At 38.2% G+C, this 19,378-nt stretch overlaps 1 protein-coding gene across 4 annotated transcripts in view; it reads right to left on the bottom strand.

The window, feature by feature from the left end:
- Positions 1–3,106: 3,106 nt before the first annotated feature.
- LOC138757213 (tropomyosin alpha-4 chain-like) overlaps positions 3,107–19,378 on the bottom strand; it is a 110,066-nt gene continuing 93,794 nt past the window's right edge. For all 4 annotated transcript variants that reach the window (XM_069924189.1, XM_069924190.1, XM_069924191.1 and 1 more), the window contains 3 exons: positions 18,793–18,855; positions 11,110–11,179; positions 3,107–4,179 (listed from right to left, as the gene is read on the bottom strand). In XM_069924189.1, the coding sequence (XP_069780290.1) occupies positions 4,097–4,179; positions 11,110–11,179; positions 18,793–18,855 (216 nt within the window). In that variant the 3' untranslated portion in view covers positions 3,107–4,096. The remainder of the gene's footprint in view (positions 4,180–11,109; positions 11,180–18,792; positions 18,856–19,378) is intronic.

Here is a 19,378-nt window from a genome sequence, read left to right as displayed (position 1 = left end):
GGCACTTCATCCACAGCCCAGCACTGGAAAGACCGGTAGTCCGCCACCAGCCACAACTGGCCTGTGCTCACCTCTCCCATCCAGTCTGCCACTGCCTTTGTGTCCCGAAAATAGAACATTCATCAGCAGGTGGAGTCTCAGCGCCCTCCTGGCTCCTGTCAGAAACAGTCCCTGGATCCCCAGGACCTCGTGCATTTTTAAAAATATTTACATACATTTTTTCTTTATTTTTAAAATTTAAGGTTTTTTTCCCCAGTCGTAGGCACGGATGGGTGTAAGTCACATAGGTCTTAAATAGGGGACCACCTGTACTATGCGCAGCCCTGGTCTCCTTACTGGAAGAAGGGTGTACTGCTTTTGGAGGCAGTGCAGATTGATTCCAGAGATGAAGAGGTTGGCTTATGAGAAATTGAGTTGTCTGGGACTGTACTCACTGGAATTTAGAATGAGAGAGGATCTTATAGAACCGTATAAAATTATGAAAGACATAGATCAAGGTAAGGTAGGTTGTTTCCTTTGGTAGGAGAAACTAGAACTAGGGGACATAGCCTCAAAATTCAGGGTTGCCTTAGGATAGAGATGAGAAGGAACTTGGTGAATCTGTTGAAGTCGCTGCCCACTGAAGCAGGGGAGGCTACCTCAGTAAATATATTTGACAAGATTGGATAGCAAGGGAATTAAGCGGTATAGGGAAAAGGGAAGTAGACGAGTCTATCATCAGATCAGCCACGATCTCATTGAATGGTGGAGCAGACTCGATGGCCGACTCCTGCTCCTATTTCTTGTGTTCTAATTAGAGCGTGTCACTGCCCTAGATGCCATTTCCATTACTAAAGATCTTACCAGTAGCACGTCCCAAACCTCTGCTCACTGAAACCTCTTGAGCCAAAAGCTTCAACTCTCCACTCCTACACTGGGCCACACACACAAACTGGCCACTCCACTTGAGGTTCTCCTCCTTTTATTTGCTGCTGTCTCTATCTGGATTCTATTTAAAAATCACAAACAAAGCACAGCTCCCGACACTCACGAGTAAATAATTGAGCAGGAATAAGCTGTTAATAGTTCATCATTTTGTATTATATCCACTTCTCTGGGCAAAAGATTGTGGAAGCGAATAGACAAAACTAAACAAGGCTTCCTTGTTAAAGCAATTCATCAATTGGCTAGTTTATAAGTAAAAATATGTGCCAGGCTTGATCTCAATCACATTTTTTGGCAAGGATGCCACAGTTTGCATCCACTGCTCAATGGCTCTCCAGGGAGGTGGGAGCAAGAAAGCCATCCATTTTCTGCATCAGATCACTAATGAGAAACAGGATGAGTGCAGTGCCAAGATTTAACTGACATGGAACGCAAGTAATCACTGTCACAAAGGTTATGCATTGAAAAAGTGGCAAGAACAATCATTGATTAAAGTCAAAGGAATAGAAAACCTACAAATGTTCATCTTCATTCTGACAATGTTAGGTAATAGTCTACACAATACTCACCAAAAACAATGATTTACAGAGTTTTACAATAGCTTCCAAAATGTCGGAATCTCGGTGTTTAAACCCCAAGTACATTTTTCCCTATAGCAGAAAGGAATAATTTATTCTCAGTTGTTTGTGCTCTTATGAAGTTTACCCAGGAACTAACATAATTTCTAGGCAATTGCAAATTTTAAGATTAATTCAGGAGTATTTCTTCTAATGGAATCAGGAATTTAAGGTGGAATGCAAAAATAAATTTCTTCTTAAAGTACATAATTGAGAACATTAATGACTAAAAGAAAGGTTCAGGCGCTAGGTATTAACGTTGAGATAGTTAGATGGGTTCAACAGATGCCAGAGAGTCATGGTGGATAACTGTCTGTCAGGATGGAGGCCAGTGACGAGCCATGTCTCTTTGTCATTTACATTAATGATTTGGATGATGGAGTTAGTAAATATGAGAATGATACAAAGGGGAGTTGTGGATAGTGAAGATGGCTTTGAGGGACTGCAGAAGGATTGCAGATGGAGTTTTTAATATCAATAAGTGTGAAGTGCTTCATTTTGGGAAGAATAATCATAACAGGTCATATGCAGTGAAGGGGAGGGGATTGAGGAACGCAGAGAGATCCTGGAATAACGGTTCATCGTTATTTGAAAGTGGAATCTCACGCGGATAGAGTGGTAAAAGAGGCTTTTGGTATGCTGACCTTTTATAAATCAAAGCAAAGAAGATAGGTGTTGGGAAGTGAAGTTGGGACTATTCAAGGCATTTGGAATACTGTGTGCAGTTCTGGTCCCCAAATTATAGGAAGGATATCAATAAGGTAGAGAGGGTGCAGAGAAGATTTACTAAAATGTTGCCTGGATTGCAGAATCTAGATTACAAAGAAAAATTGATTAAACTGTGTTTTTATTCATTGGAGTGTAGAAGGTTTTGGGGGGGGTGGGCGGGGGGAGAGAAAAGAGATTTGACAGAGGCATTTAAAATTATAAGGGGGATAGATAGATGTGAATAGGTTCTTCCACTTGCAGGTAGGTGAGATTGGAATGAGGAGACATGAGTTAAGCGTTAGGGGGCACAAGTTTAGAAGTAACATGAGAGGGAGCTTCTTCACTCAGAGTGGTGGCCGAGTGGAATGACCTTCCTGAAGAGGTGGTTGCAGCAAGGTCAATTTAAGAAAAAGTTGGATAGGTGCGTGGATGTGAGGGGATTGGAGGGTTATGGGCAGGGTGCAGGTAAGTGGGACTTGAGATCACTTAAGTCGATATGGGCTGGAGGGGCTGAGATGGCTTGTTTCCATACTGTAATTGTTATATGGTTAAAACTGAAGGTTTTCTGAACCAATACGAGAATAGCCAGGGAATACTGATGCCACTTTGACAGCAACTGCTGCACTTGGAGGGCAGGGAAGATCGTTTCAAGGTAGTACATATATCACTGATATGGGAGCCACAGCTGTGCAGGAATGCATATTACATAACATAATTTGGAAGAAAAAAGTGTATTGTAACAAAAGACCAAAATTGTTGCAAGTCTTTAAAAGCATTCAAGATTGCTGAGTTATGAAAAGCATTAAAAATATTTCACGAAATGTCATGGACAAATTTTAAATCAACACAACTTGAGATAATTTTATTCCAAAGTTTAATAAACCGTACAAATAAAGAGCTTACACAGATAATTGCATAGGATAAAGTGGAATTCCAAGGACATTCGTAGGGAGAAGAAACAGTTTCAGAGGGAAAATGGTTGTTAAAACTCCATCTGTGCTCAAAATTTTTAAATCTATGACAAAAATGTACATTTTCACAATACCATCTATGTATGATATAAAAGGTTTACAATATCATGGTGGCATCTCCAATGATTTAAAAATGCAAGTCAAAAGATTTTACATGAGAATATCTAGTGACATTTTTATTGTGTACAACAAGCAGTAACCTTGGGTCAGTAAGATAACTTAACATTTGCCAATAATTGTCAGGGTGGTCCTCGTGTCAGAAACCAGGCTTTGTCATGTCCTTACAAACTTTGGCTTTTTCCTTTGTGCTAACTGGGGTACAAACCACTTCTAATTAACAAAATGTATCAGATTTCCAAGTTGCAACCGATTTCTGGGGGGTGCTGGGAGAAGTGGTGAGTGTTATGCTCGATTTTTATTTGTGTTATACAACATCGCATTAGAGATTCCCAAAATGCACTTTTGGCAACTGATCAAGTCAAATCAATATTTTTTTTTTAAAACCACAAAAAAAAAACCAAAGCTTGTCAAGAATGGAAGCTATCAAACAGAGTTGAAAGTAAAAAGCAAATACAGTTATAACTACATCTATGGCATAAGTGTCAAAGTCTGCCCATTTTGCCCAGTAAATGGAGAGGATAGGATGACAGTCAGAAGTAAATTGACTGTACCCACACTGTGATTAAAGTTTTAAAAGAAAGATTTCCCCCTTGAAATTTATTGGTTTCAACACAAATGCTGAGCCTATATTATTTTGTTGTTCTATTCCCCATGCTGTGTACACTTTGGCTGGCGATTTTCAGTGTTTACACAGAAGATGATGTACCATGGGAACTTGGCATGTAAAGCTTTAGTTTTTTTTTCCCCCAGTTAGTATTATAAGTGGCTCAGATCCACAAGAGTCTGCTCAAGCACCTGGTGAATGCCCACATTTTCTTCTTTGGCCCGAGCCAGTTTTTCTATGGGTTCATGGAAAAAGAAAAATGAGAATTGAAATTTAAATTAAAAAAGTGTTTAACTCAAATATGTTAAGTTACACAATGTTACAACATACAGTTTAGCATTAGTTTAAACGTTTCCAAACAGGCAGGTTAGCATCAATTAACATTATGGATCTCAATGCAACATTTACACTTCTAAAAAAGTTTTTAGTTTTTTTTTGTTTCTTCCCCCTTAATGCACCATACATTTATTTCCCTTTGCAAGCAGAGCTTTATTTCATTCAATTGCTCAACTGTGTTGCTTGCCTGAAGTCTAAATATTTTACAACTTGTTGTAAAATGCACTGATCTTTATTACTTGAAGGATTTCTCAAATGAAGAATAGTTCTGAACTGCTGGACGCACGCACATACACACATTTTACTTATGTTCTAAACTGAGTGCAGGAATCTTTTCATTTTACAAAGAAATTTGAAAGCTATTGGAAGAAAGCACCTCTCTGGGGGTGGGGGGGGAAACAAAGGTGGCCTGACATCAATCATGTCAATTTGCATTCACTATGCAGTATTAGTCTTTCATTCAAGAGAAACCAAGAAAACAGAAAAGTGGAATTCAAAATTTGTTATTTGATTCTAAATAAATTACTTGATTTCTAGATAAATATGTAGTTTTCATTTCCTTAAAAACAGACATGCAAAATAATGAAACAGAAAAAGGGTAAACATTCATTAAAAAGTCAGGCAAGACAATAGAACAAGTATTTTGGCAAGTCTTCAAGATAAATAAGGTCAGTTGTTAAGTTCATTCAGGACAACCCTCAGTTCACTATTGAGAAGCCGATTTCTCTCTACCTCCTGTCGGAAACGCTCTATTGAAACAGCATCATTGATAGCAGGTGAAAGAAGAGAGAGATGTGTTAGTCACATGGAACAGTTCACTGTTATTAGAAACAGGTATAAATATTCATATGAAGAAAACCACATATCAAGGAAACCATCTCTGGTTAGAAGAGTAAAATCTGAAAGATAATTTGAAAAAGAATATCTTGGAAATATAATTTACCTGTTTATCTGCAAGCAAATATAAACCAGCAATCAAAATCAGAAAGAAGGCACAAAACCTACTAAAATTAGTGTTATTCATGAGGGAAACAGACCCAGAAAGCACCATCTTGCCATGAGTAGCAAGATAAGGATGCAACGTGAATTTTAAAAGTACTTTTAAATTTGTCAAAAGTTATTAATTTTCCCGTTTAATCATGGAATACATTTCATACTGTTTTCATTCAATAAATGCATTCCTACCATGAACACATGCACCAACATTTTTTTAAAATTTAGACATACAGCACAGTAACAGGCCATTTCAGCCCACAAGTTCGAGCTGCCCAATTAACCTACACCCTCGGTACACTTCAAACAGTGGGAGGAAGCCTGAGTCCCCAGGGAAATCCAACGCAGACACTGGAAGAACATACAAACTCCTTACAGAAAGCACGAGATTCAAACCCAGGTCCCAATTGCTGGTATTGTAAAGACGTTGCGCTAACTACCAAACCTACCATGCAATTTTAAATGATCTCAAAACTAAATAGTCTTCCTGTTGTTTGCCAACTTAATTTCTTGAGGAAATGTTCCTTCCATGACTTACAGCCTCATTCAGCCAAACTTGGACAGCTTGCTACCTTCATCCACAGATCCGTAAATAGAACCACTGCTGAACAGAACTTATTTCTTCTTATCTCTATTAAATACTTTGAAAAGTTCATTCCCACCGACATCTATGATAAATTCCGATATCATCCAAGATTCCAGCTCCCAACCTCAATCTAACTTTTGGACACTTCTACCTCAAACCATAATGATCTGAGGGGTCTTTACTTCTTCCTTGGAGAGAGATCCAAGTAGTCCCCCTCAATTACAATATTCATTAGCCTGGTTGAACTTATTGTTGCATTAAACAACTTTGCCTTGAAATCTGCTCACTTTCTCCAAATCAAATAAGTGGTTGAGGGAATTAGGATGAGCCCAAGGAACATGGGTCAGGCCTATTCAGGCCCACCCTTTGACTAATTTATCCAATGTATTGATGACTGCATATTATCGTTTCCTGTGCACATACTAAGCTCAATGATTGATTCCAATTGCAACAATGCTCTCAACTTTGAATTTGTCTCCTCCCTCCCACCGCCTTTGACAATTGCTATCTTAAGGGACAGGTTCATAGCCAAATCCATTGCAGTCCAGCAGGCTCCCAAATCCATCTCGACTGCTGCATCTCACACCCTCCTTGCTCAATTCCATGCACTTGGCTTCTCTCCTTTCATCTCATCCTTGCTGAATTTGAGATTTTTCACATCAATGGCTCCAAGATGTCATTTTCCTCAACTGCAACTTCCCCACGAGTTAACAGGGCCATCAAATGTTCTCCATATTTCACACACATCTGCTCTCACCCATTCTCCTCAGTGAAGCCAGAGGAATGATAGAAGCTTTTGCCAAGATTCCTGCAGACATCTACCCACTCCCCTTCCAGTATGCCAAAAGCAAGATTCCTTTTCAACTCCTGAGACACTAATTTTTACATCTATTCCAGTTCTCATGGCAGCTGCAGAAGATGAAACATCTGCCCTTCCACCTCACCCTATCTCACCATTCAGGGACCCAAAAAGCTAACCCATTTTCATAGCAAATCAGATGCACTTCTTCCCATTTAGCCTACTGTATTTGATTCTTATAACATGGCCCTCCTCTACAATGGAGTATCCAAATGCAGACTGGGTAATCATTTTGTAAGGAATATTCAAAAAATTCTTCAGCCAGCAATGAATATAGAAGTAGCTCTCCAAACTCTGCAAATCATACAGACAAAACCAATCCAGTTTCTTCCCATAATATTAATGTTCTAAATGTGCTTAATGTGTATTATGCTCAACAAATAAGTTAATCATTCATTGTTTTAACTGCTGGGGCTATTCTCCACCATAAGAATAAACTGAAAATTCTACAACTCTTATTTTACAAGGTTAACACAGCAGCTAAAATGTTTGTATATTTTATTGTACTTCAAATAATTCAAGATTGAAAGAATGAAAAATACAACAGATGGAAAGTGAATTAGTCTATCATGCAAAGAAAAGGTGCCATTTTTTTTTAAAAAGCAAATGACGCAACATGAAACATTAATCCAATAAAAGTGTTTTGATACAGGTTCTAGGCTCTAGCAACCCAGCAGCAGTTTTCTTTGCACTAAAGTGCAAAAGTACATTATATACCAGGGAAGAAAATGAGTGCATAGAACTAACCAGATGTAGAATTATTGAATGAAGCATGTAAAGAATATTTCATTCAAGATTACCTTTCCATTTTTACCTTTCCATTTTTACCAATCGATATGATTGAGAGGCAAATATTTCATATATATGACCTGCAACCTGAGTATTAGTAATTAAAGTTTCCTTCAGGTAGGGGCAGGGGAAAGTGACAAAAATCAAACAGGTTAGGTTTTATACACATTAGGGTAAGATTTTTGGTTCTCTCACAGTACTTGGAAGCAAAAAACATTAAAACTCAATTTTTTTTTCCACAAAAAAAATCCCTCCTAATTTGATAAATTAAACAAATTCTTCCAAAAACCTCCAGTGCAAATTTGAATAGTTTCACTCAAACTTGTGAAAAATTCAAACCCACCTCTTCCTCCACTTCTAAACTGTAAACAAATTTATAGGAGTAGTCTAATACAGGATTCTGAGCCTCCTCTGCAAATCAATAGTTTGGCAAATCATTATTTCAAGTCCATTTCTTCCCAAATCCAATATTCCTTGATTGCCCAAAAAGCAACTGAAAGCTTTAAGTGTTTTAATCAACAGGGTTTCCACAGAATTCTTAGGTGATACATTTGCATCAGGGCTTTTAATGACCAATTGAACTTTTCACTTTTGTATGTGGAACTGCAGCTCAAAATTTCAAATACATTTAAATAGTTTTAAAGTTCCCTTAAAATAGTTCATTCTCCATAAATGATCTCACCTACATTCCATCAAAAATACAAAGCATCCTTGTTAAAAAAAATCTAAAAATTAATTGCTCAAGTGTAGTAGTGCAGAGACATGAATGGATTTCTGGTTAAGAAAACTGGTAGGAAGGAAGTGGTAATTAATCAGTCCTTTCCAGATTTTCATGCAGTTTCTAGTGGAGTACCTCAAGGTTCTTTGCTACAAACCCACATATACAATATGTATTAATGATCTAGAAACAGGAATTGTGTGTGATATATAATTATGCAGATAACAACAAGATGGGTGGCAGTGTGATCTGCTAGGAAGATTCAAAGAGGCTGTAGGATGACTAGGGCAGAGTGGGCAAATGCAAGGATTTCCACTTTGGTAACAGTAACAAAAGGAAGAGGATGTTAATTTAAGCAATTAGGAAAAAGGGAAGGTGCAACAAGGTTTCATGGTGCATTAGTCATTGAAGATTGGAATGCAGGCACAGGAGACAGTGAAGAAAGCACATTACACACTAGCCTTTTTGCAAGAGATTTTGATTACAAAACCAAGAGGGTTTCATTTTAATTGTATGGGTCATTGGTGAGGCCACACCTTGAATATCGGGAACAGTTTTGGCCTCCTAATCTGATGAAGGACATCCTTGCTATTAAGTACATGCAATGATTCCTGCGATGGCAGAATTGATGTATGATGAAACACTAGACAGACTTAGGTTATACTCATTGAAATTTGGAAGACTGAGAGTGGATCTCATGGAAATATAAAATTCTGACAGAACTATGCAGGAAGAATGTTCAAGATGTTAGGGAGTCAAGGGTATGGGCAAACCATTTAGGACTAATATGAGAAACTTATTCCACAGGAGATGTTAATTTGTGGAACTCCCGACCACAGGAACTTGCTGAAATATATTTCATTAGCTATATTCAAAAAGATGACTGTGGATCTTCTGGTTAAAGAGATCATAGGTATGCAGAGAAAGCAGGAATAGGGTACTGAGGGCATGTGAATAGCAGCTATTGCATCGAATGGTGGCGCAGGCACAAAGACTTGAATGGCCTTCTCCTGCAACTATTTGCTCAGTCATTCATGCAAAACATAAAACAAAGGATCTGCAATTAGAGAGCTGTGTACTTTCATATGTAGGGGTCAGTGCACTAGAACTCTGGTAGCTGTTCATCTGGGTCAATTTTACAATATAAAGTTCACTTTTCTAACATTCTCCTTGCATTAAATGCAGCACCACGTCCCGTAGCATCAGTCGCTGTTATTAGATGAGCAATCCTGTATTATCCTATTAAAATCACAAAACAGACCATAACAACCACCAACGCAAACATACAAAATTCTGACAGGACTAGACAGGAAAAAAAATGTTCCCAATGTAGGGCAACTCCAGAAGAAGGGCTTACAGTCTGAAGGGCCAAACTATTTAGGACTAAGATGTGAAACGTTTCAACCAAAGAGTTGTGAACTTGTAGAACTCTGCCTCAATGAGCATGGGTTTATTGAAAATCAACTCAAATTTAAAATGTTCTTGGTAACAATTCCCCCACAAAAGAGATTACTATCATGGTATGGTAAGGAAGTATGTTATCCTTGTCTGTTCACAACTCTAAAGCTGTAGCAAAGTGGTGCACTCTTAATTGCCCTCTGAATAGGCTTGGCAAGCCATTTGGTTTAAAGCAAAGAAGAAAACTATAAAACACCCAACATCAACCTGGTTCAAATTCCCAACAGGGCAAAGTTGTTCCAATCGACATTATTAAGTCTTCTTCAGAGGACCAATGTTGAAACAGTGATGTGGTCCAGAGGCCAAGGGCAACTGTCAGGCTGTTCTTGACTATAGGCAGCATGGAAAATACACCAGTCTGACCACCAACCCCACCCCTTCTATCGAATACATACTATCCCACTGGCAATCTAAAGAATAGCATGGTAGGATGCAGGCAACTCACAACACATCCACAGACATCATTTGGACTGGAGTCCACAAGGTCCAGTCTCCAAATTATTTGTTGATAGTTGGAAAATTTTGCTTCCATACAAATACTTTTCAGCAAATGACAAAACTCATGCTGGCTCGCTGCAAGACCCAGACAATATTTAGGCATGGACACGTGACAAGTAGCATTCATGCCACAAAAATAATGGAAAATTATCATTTTCCTCAGGAGAGACCAACCACCAATCCTTAATGTTAATAAAACAACTATTCTCAAGACCACCATCAATATCCTGGTGGTTACCACTGCCCAGTTATTCAACTAGATCTGCCTCAAATTCCAAAGCTACAAGAACAGCTCAGATGCAGCAGATCCCATGGCAAATGATGCATTCCAGAATGGGGAAAGGAGGGACTATTATACCATGACTAACAAGGCCCTAGGACTATTGAGGAACCGAGGTTACAGGTCAAAAAGATCCCTGAAACTGCAGGGTAGATAGGGTAAAGGGATACCAGATGTTTTCTTAGTCAGGGTCCAGAACACAAGTCTTGTTACAACTTTAAAACATTTTGGTCAGATCACACCCAGAATATGATGTGTAGTTCTGACCATAGAACTCTCAGGACACAATATCAAGGGAATATTCACTCAATAGGATTAGCAAATATAAACATTTTATGGTTGGCATGGACATGGTTGGCTGAAAGGGTTATTTCTGCACAGTATGATTATGAATCCATGACCCTACAGCCATCTTCTCAAGGATAGTTAATGATGAACAATACATGCTAGCCTTACCAGCAATACACATACACTGAGAAAAGAATCAAGATATAGTTTTACTCAAGTTTACGCAACTTAAAACTAGAGCAACAAAAAGAGGAAGATTTAATAAAACATTCAATGCACAATTCCTCATTTTGCAATCAAACACTAGAAGGAACTTGATTTCGAAGATAGCACAAATGAGTGTATGAACTGAAAGGTTACCTTCCATTTCATCAATTGCCTTCTCCAATTTTACTACAGATCTTTCTGCAAACTCAGCTCTAGTTTCAGCCTGTAAGAGATAAGGCAATTATTAAAAACACTGCATAGGACTTTCAGTGCTTCTCTATCAGAAAGCTATCCATCGATTTCCAAACGGACAATTCATTGTGCTGGAAATTGAGGAAAGATTCCATTCCTCATTAATTGCACTGAAATATTTAAATGCTGTATGAGAATGCAGAATAAGACTACAGTAACAAATGAAATCCAGAAGCCCATTGAATATCATAGCTAACACTGAGTGCGTGGCAAGATGGCGTAGAAAGAAGACGTGTAGCTCCACCTTTCCCCAGTTGGACTTATTAATACTCGAATTTAAAAGTTGTGAAAGTGGTTAAAAAGTTTTTATAGACTTCTGAATAGTGGAGATTCAAAATGACTACAAATGTGAAGAAATCCAAGACAAAGTTACAAAAGAATTGAGGCCTACCTATCAAGCTGAAGCCATGGAGTCACCTGCAGGAGCTCCCAAGCCTCAACATATTCCAGGCCGGCTGAGTATAACCCCGGAGCCAATCTCACAATCGCAAGATGCTGCCAGTTCCATTTTGGGTTCGGCTGGATCTGATTCGCGTGCCCGTGAAGTCAGGCGTGCGGGCGGGTCAGCCAAGCAGGGACAGTTGCGCGAGCCCGCTGTATTGCTTGGTGGTCTAGGGGTGCACAGTGCAGTGTCGGAAGACACGCCTGTGTGGTCAGCGACGCTCCTGGGCATGCGCGATGCGTTGCATGTTCGGGAACTTCTGGATAAAGTGTGGGCTGTGGGGGAACCTGGATGGCAGCGGGCTGACGAGGTCGGCGTGCTGTTGACGGGGGTGCAGACCCGCAGCCGCACTGGATGAGTGGCAAGTGTAGGGGAAGAAGAGGGAAGCCCTGTTGTGTTGGAATTAAGGCAGGAAGAGTCTATGGAGGCTGGGATTAAGGAAGGTAGGCCTCAAGAGAGAGTAATGGAACCTGGACTGGATTCTGTATTTATGATTTTGGAAGGGATTGCATACCAGATGGAAAATATGTTAGTACAGATGTCTAGACAGTTAAATCAAGGATTTATGGAAATGAAAATTAAAATGAATAATATCTGTGAAGAAATAACTTCTGTGAAGGATATGAATGTGGTTGAAAGTTATGTTAATAGATGCATAAAGGCAGTGGATACTGTACAGGATAATTTCAAAAAAATTGAAGAAGCCATTTATGAATGTAAAGATCAAGTGGAACGAAACAGAGAAAAAATGGAAAAAGTATAAGTAGGTATAAATAAGGAGGTAGTGAAATGGATTCAGCAGTGGTTGGATGGGAGGTGTCAGAGAGTAGTGGTAGAAAATTGTTTGTCCAATTGGAGGCCGGTGACTAGTGGAGTTCCTCAGGTTCGGTCCTGGGTCCACTATTATTTGTTATATATATTAACGATCTGGATGTAGGGGTGGAGAATTGGATAAGCAAGTTTGCGGATGACACAAAGATTGGTGGTATTGTGGACAGTGAGGTAGATTACCGTAGATTAAAAGGTGATTTAGGAAGGCTGGAGGTGTGGGCTGAGAAATGGCTGATGGAATTTAATACAGAGAAATGTGAGGTGCTACATTTTGGAAAGGCAAATTTAAATAGGTCATATACATTGAATGGTAGACAATTGAGGAGTGCAGAGCAACAAAGGGATTTAGGAGTTATGGGAAATAGTACCCTCAAGGCTGATACTCAGGTAGATGGTGTGGTGAAGAAGGCATTTGGAATGTTGGCCTTCATAAATCGGAGTATTGAATTCAAGAGTAGGGAGGTTATGATGAAATTGTACAAGGCATTGGTGAGGCCAAATTTGGAGTACTGTGTACAGTTTTGGTCACCAAATTATAGGAAAGATATAAACAAAATAGAGAGAGTGCAGAGAAGGTTCACGAGAATGTTGACAGGATTTCAAGGTTTGAGTTACAGGGAAAGGTTGTGCAGACTAGGGCTTTTTTCTCTGGAGCGTAGAAGATTAAAAGGGACAGACGGACAGAGACATGGATAGGCTTTTTGAATTAAGAAAGGGGGAGATTCAAACTAGAGGACATGGTTTAAGATTGAAGGGGGAAAATTATAAGGGGAACATGAGGGGAAATTTCTTTACGCAGAGGGTGGTGGGGATGTGGAATGAGCTTCCGGCAGACGTGGTCGAGGCGGGATCATTGGTTACATTTAAGGAAAGACTGGATCGTTACATGGATAGGAGGGGACTAGAGGGGTATGGACCGGGTGCTGGTCAGTGGGACTAGGAGGGTGGGGATTTGCTACGGCACGGACTAGTAGGGCCGAACTGGCCTGTTCTGTGCTGTAAGTGGTTATATGGTTATATGGAGGATTCGAGTGGATTGGGGGAATTCAGAAGAAGGAATTGTTGAAGAAGATAGATTCTTTAGAAAATCAAGGTCAAAGAAATAATGTAAAAAATAGTAGGTCTTCCAGAAGATATTGAAGGCTCGGATCCGGTAAAAAATTTTATGAAGTGGATTCCCAATCTGTTGGGTGGTGAATTTTTTCCAAATGGTCTGGAATTGGATCGGGTGCATAGGGCATTGAGGAAAAAGCCCTTTCCGGGCCAACCACCACATGCAATTTTGATTCGTTGTTTGAGATATCAGGATAGAGAAATGATATTATGGATTGCAGTTCAGAAGGCTCGACAAAATCAGACTCCAATGATGGTTCAAGGCAACAGAGTGTTTTTTAAAGCTGACTTGAGTCAAGAAATTATTAAAAGGTGTCGAGAGAATTTAATTCAGCTAAAGAAGTATTGTGGAGAAAGGGTTATAAATTTGTTTTTCGTTATCCTGCTGTACTGAAAGTTTTTTTATGGAAATTTTGTCTCAATTCTTTGAGAATGATCATGATGCATTCATTTTTGCTAATTTGTTGCCAGATTTATGAGGAAATGGACGGTCACCAATTTTTGTCACCTAAAAGGAGGGTAAATGGGAATGGGAAGAATGGGAGACATGGAAAAGAAGGTTGAAATGACGCAGAGTCTTCTTGATATTGAAGATCCGGAACAGTCATTGGAATTGGAATTACTGGGTTGAATGTGTTCTGGGATAGTCTGACTTGGGGGGGGGGGGGGGCAGTGGATGACACTGAAGCTTTTCATAGTCATTCGCCACTGGTGGGTTTACCACACCCAGATTTTTAGGGAGTTACTACATTATTGTAGTTTGTTATTGAGATTTTTTTGTTTGTTGGGTTTTTTTTTAGCAAGGGGAGCAATATTTTGTAATAGCTTGAAGATTGTATTGTTAGGGTAAAGAAATGTCTAATCTGAATTTTGCAACTTTTAATGAACAGGGATTGAATAATCCAATTAAGCGTAAACGTGGATTGGCTTAAATAAAAGATGAAAGTTGATATTGCTTTTTTGCAAGAGACACATTTGACTGAAAAAAGAACATTTAAAATTGAAGAGAGAGTGGGTTGGACATGTGTTTGCTTCTTTTAATTCTAAGGCAAAGGGTGTAGTGATTTTGATCCATAAGAAATTACCATTTGAATTGGAATCACTTATGGAGAATGCTGGGAGGGTTTTGATGGTGAATTGTAAAATTTTTGAAGAATCATGGACATTGTTGAATATTTATGCACCTAATGTCGATGATGATCGATTTATATCTGAGGCCTTTTTTTTTTAAACATTAAATTAGGCCAATGAAAATATTTTGATTGGAGATTTTAATTGTGTTTTGGATCCTTTATTGGATAGATCCCCAAAAACTATAAGGAAATCAACGATGGCAACACAAATGGGAGCTTTGATGAAAGATTTGAATTTAGTTGAAATTTGGAGGAGAATAAATCCAACAGAAAAGGATTTTTATTTTTATTCATCTGGACATGATTCATTTTCTAGAATAGATCTGTTTTTTATTTCAGCACATTTGCAAGGCAGAGCAGTGGAGGCTAAATATAAGAGTAGGGTCATATCTGATCATTCTATGTTGTTCATTTCTTGCGCAAGTCCTGAAGTGTTACAATCAACTTAATGCAATGTTTAATGCAATGTTATTGAAAAAACCAGAGTTTATTAATTTTGTTAAGGAACAGATTATTTTTGGCTGAGAATGTTAATTCAGTAAGTAGTAATTTTGTAATGTGGGATGCTTTAAAAGCATATCTATGTGGTCAAATTATTAGTTACTCTACGAAAGTTAAAAAACATTATCTGGAGGAAAGTTTGGCATTAGAGAAGCAAATCACTGAGTTGGAAAAGGAATTTCAGAAAAAGGTTACAGAAGAAAGCAGCATTAACTATGTTGAAATTAACATTATAATACTTTACAAACATATCAGTATGAGCGATTAATTCAAAAATCTAAGCAACGTTATTATGAGTTGGGTGAAAGGGCTCATAAGGTATTAGCTTGGCAATTAAAAATGGAACAAGTATCAAGAACTATTAATGCTGTTAAAAAAGAATTCAATAGTTACTTATAAACCTCAGGAAATTAATGACCAATTTTATTCATTTTATCAGAAATTGTATACTTCTGAGGGAATAAAGAATGTTGGTTCTATTGAATCCTTCTTATCGAAGTTAAATTTACTAGTTTTAGGGAAAGAGGAGGTAAGCTCCGTTTACAGATTTTGAGATTAAAGAAGTTATACAAGAGATGCCGAATGGAAAGTTGCCAGGTGATGATGGATTTTCAGTGGAATTTTATGGTGTTTTATGAAGATTTACCTTCCGTATTTAGGGATGTATTTCGACAAATAACTGAGGATCAGTCATTACCGGAATCTTGTTCTAGTGTGATAATTACAGTGATTCTAAAGAAAGAGAGCGATCTGTTGAATGTAGCTTCGTATCGACAATCTCTTTATTAAATGTGGATTATAAAATTGTGGCTGAAGTATTGGCGAATAGGCTTGCTAAATATTTACCTCAGTTGGTTTTTATTAAGAATAGAAGTGCATCGAGAAGTACTCGAGATGGCAGAGGTCGACAGCATCGAGTCCACGCTGCTGAAGATCCAGCTGCGCTGGGTGGGTCACGTCTCCAGAATGGAGGACCATCGCCTTCCCAAGATCGTGTTATATGGCGAGCTCTCCACTGGCCACCATGACAGAGGTGCGCCAAAGAAAAGGTACAAGGACTGCCTAAAGAAATCTCTTGGTGCCTGCCAATTGACCACCGCCAGTGGACTGATATCGCCTCAAACCGTGCATCTTGGCGCCTCACAGTTTGGCGGGCAGCAGCCTCCTTTGAAGAAGACCGCAGAGCCCACCTCACTGACAAAAGGCAAAGGAGGAAAAACCCAACACCCAACCCCAACCAACCAATTTTCCCCTGCAGCCGCTGCAACCGTGTCTGCCTGTACCGCATCGGACTTGTCAGCCACAAACGAGCCTGCAGCTGACGTGGACTTTTACCCCCTCCATAAATCTTCGTCCGCGAAGCCAAGCCAAAGAAAAAAAAAGAAAAAGAAGTGCATCTCATAATATTCTTAGATTGAAAACGTTGATCAATACATCGAGACAGCGCTTGATGCAGAAAAAGCTTTTGATAGGGTTGAATGGAATTTTCTATTTAAGGTGTTAAAGAAGTTTAATTTGGGTTAAGGCATTATATAAAAATCCAGTTGCTAGGGTGGTGACAAATGGTCAAACTTCCTTGCCATTTAAATTATCGCGATCAACCCGACAAGGTTGTCCATTATCACCAGCCTTGTTTGCATTGGTGATTGAACCATGAGCGCAGACAATTCAACAGAATGATAAGATTAAAGGGATAAGAATTGCAGACGATGAATACAAGATTAATTTATTTGCTGATGATGTATTGGTTTATTTGACATATCCAGAACAGTCTTTGAAATATTTACAGGAATGTTTGGTTCAATTTGGGGAGTTATCTGGGTATAAAGTAAATTGGGATAAGAGTGAGATATTGCCAATTTTGGAAGGAGATTATAAAGAGTGTAAAAATATTATAAAATTAAGATGGTCTGATAAAATTAAATATTTAGGGGTAATTGTGAATGAAAATGATCAATCTTTATACAAGTTAAATTACGTACCTTTATTGAAAAAGATCAAAACGGATTTGATTAAATGGAAAGATCTTCCATTAACATGTCAAGTAAATTGTATTAAAATGAATTTTTTCCTCGTATTCAATACTTATTTCAGTCAATACCATGTTCACTTTCAAAGGGCTTTTTTCAGGATTTGAGTAAGGCGGTGAGGAAATTTTTATGGAGGGGAAAATTAGCTCGAGTAGCTTTACAGAAATTGACATGGAAATATGCATTAGGTGGACTTCAGTTACCTCACTTTCAAAATTACTACGAAGCTGCACAGTTAAGTTTGTTAGTAGAATGATGTATATTGATCAGTCCCTTAGTTGGGCTAAGGTGGAGCTAGCTTGTATTTCCGAATTTGATGTTCACCAGTTCATACACAAGTGGAATTTGAATTTATTGCAGGGATAATGATATGCCAGTATTAAAACATTTGTTAAAGATATGGGTTAAAAGAAATGAGGTTCTAGGAACGAAGGGTAAATTATCAATTCAAATTCCATTATATCAAAATCAGCTTATTCCTTTTTCAATGTTTAATAGCATTTAAAGATATGTTATTCTCAGGGTAATAAAAGTGATTCAGGATTGTTTTGAAGGACAGTTTCTTTCTTTTAATCAATTGAGGGAGAAATTTGATATATCGGTAAATTCTTTGATTTCCTTTATACCAAAGAAAGGTTTTATTTCAGATAAGTATCTATTGTTACAGGAAAGTTTGGAAAAACCGAATTTGGAGAAATCCAGTAATAAATGGGAAAGTGATTTAACGTGTTATATCTCAAGAGGATTGGGAGGATATGTGTCATGAAGGGGTAACTAAATTGACTAATGTAAGATATGGTTCTGTTAATTATAATTTTTTTGCATCAGTTATATTTGACTCCTGAGAAATTGAAAAAATATGGATTTGGTCATTTGGATTCTTGTTTTAGATGTGGGTTAAGTACTGGAACCTTTTTGCACGCAGTTTGGTCTTGTGATAAGGTACAACCATTTTGGGAAAAGGTTTTGGTTTTGGAGAAATTATTTAAATTTAAATTACCATTAGATCCAGTGATTTTTTTTGGTGGGTTACACAGTTTCTTTGACTGGATTGGGGTTGGATAAGTTTCAAATTGCATTTGTTCATTTGGTGTTAATTGTGGCACGAAAATGTGTAGCAAATACTTGGAAAGACAATGTAGAGATTAATATTGTACGTTGGCATAATGAAGTGAGATCTTGTGTTTTATGTATTTTTTGGCTCCCCTTACAGGGGCTGGCTGAGGGGGAGGGGGTTTATTATATTATACAAAAATCTTTTTTTTCCTGTTATTGATTTTATATTGTTTTAAAAGTTTTTAAATAGTTCTTATAAAAAGTGGTTTTATCAGTTGAATTTAAGGTCTCAAAAGTGTATCTGACATACAAGTCGACCACCATTGAGATATTTTTGAGGGTTTCAAGACTCTATTTATATGGTATATCCTCAATCCATACTGCCAGCAAATTTCAAAGTGGCAGTCCGCACCTCTACTTCCCTCAGCCAAAAATAGATTATTCCATGGATGAATGTGGATAAAATGCCATCACTCACCTCTTTTAGTTTGTCTGTTAACAGCTTGATTTCTTCTTCATATTTATCTTCTTTTGAAGCATACTGGCAGATAAATACACATTTAATTAAAAAAAAATCAATGGTTCACAGAATATAGCATTTTCCTTTCTAAATGTGGAACATAAAGTTTTAATCATAATCTACCAAAGTCCACTCAATTCCCACAGAAATAAATGCATCTTTTTGAGCAATATAGTCCACTTTATATGCTCCATGCTGAGGAACCAGCATTTAAGAATAGGTTGCATCATGTGAACAATATCACTACCAACAGCTCTGTCCTACTCCACTGATCAAGAAAACTGGTAAATTTAAATTCTCACCTGGTCAGAAAGACAAACATTTAGCTCTAATTTATTCAAACACAAGAAATAGCTGTGAAACAGCTGGTCAAACGGCGGTAAGCCATTTTATACATAAAGTTTGTTTTCAGCTTTCCTGAAGCATGTTGCCAATATACTGGTATGAAGCAGGCACTGCCTCCAAAAACAGGGCAGCTCAGTTGGCATAGTTAGCGGAACGCCTTTACAGGGCCAGCAACCGGGATTCGAATCCTGGTCGTCTG

Source organism: Narcine bancroftii, chromosome 3 (genome assembly GCF_036971445.1).
Source record: "Narcine bancroftii isolate sNarBan1 chromosome 3, sNarBan1.hap1, whole genome shotgun sequence".
Taxonomy (NCBI): domain Eukaryota; kingdom Metazoa; phylum Chordata; class Chondrichthyes; order Torpediniformes; family Narcinidae; genus Narcine; species Narcine bancroftii.
Note: the sequence above shows the minus strand (reverse complement) of the source record. Positions and strands in the feature narration are given on the sequence as shown.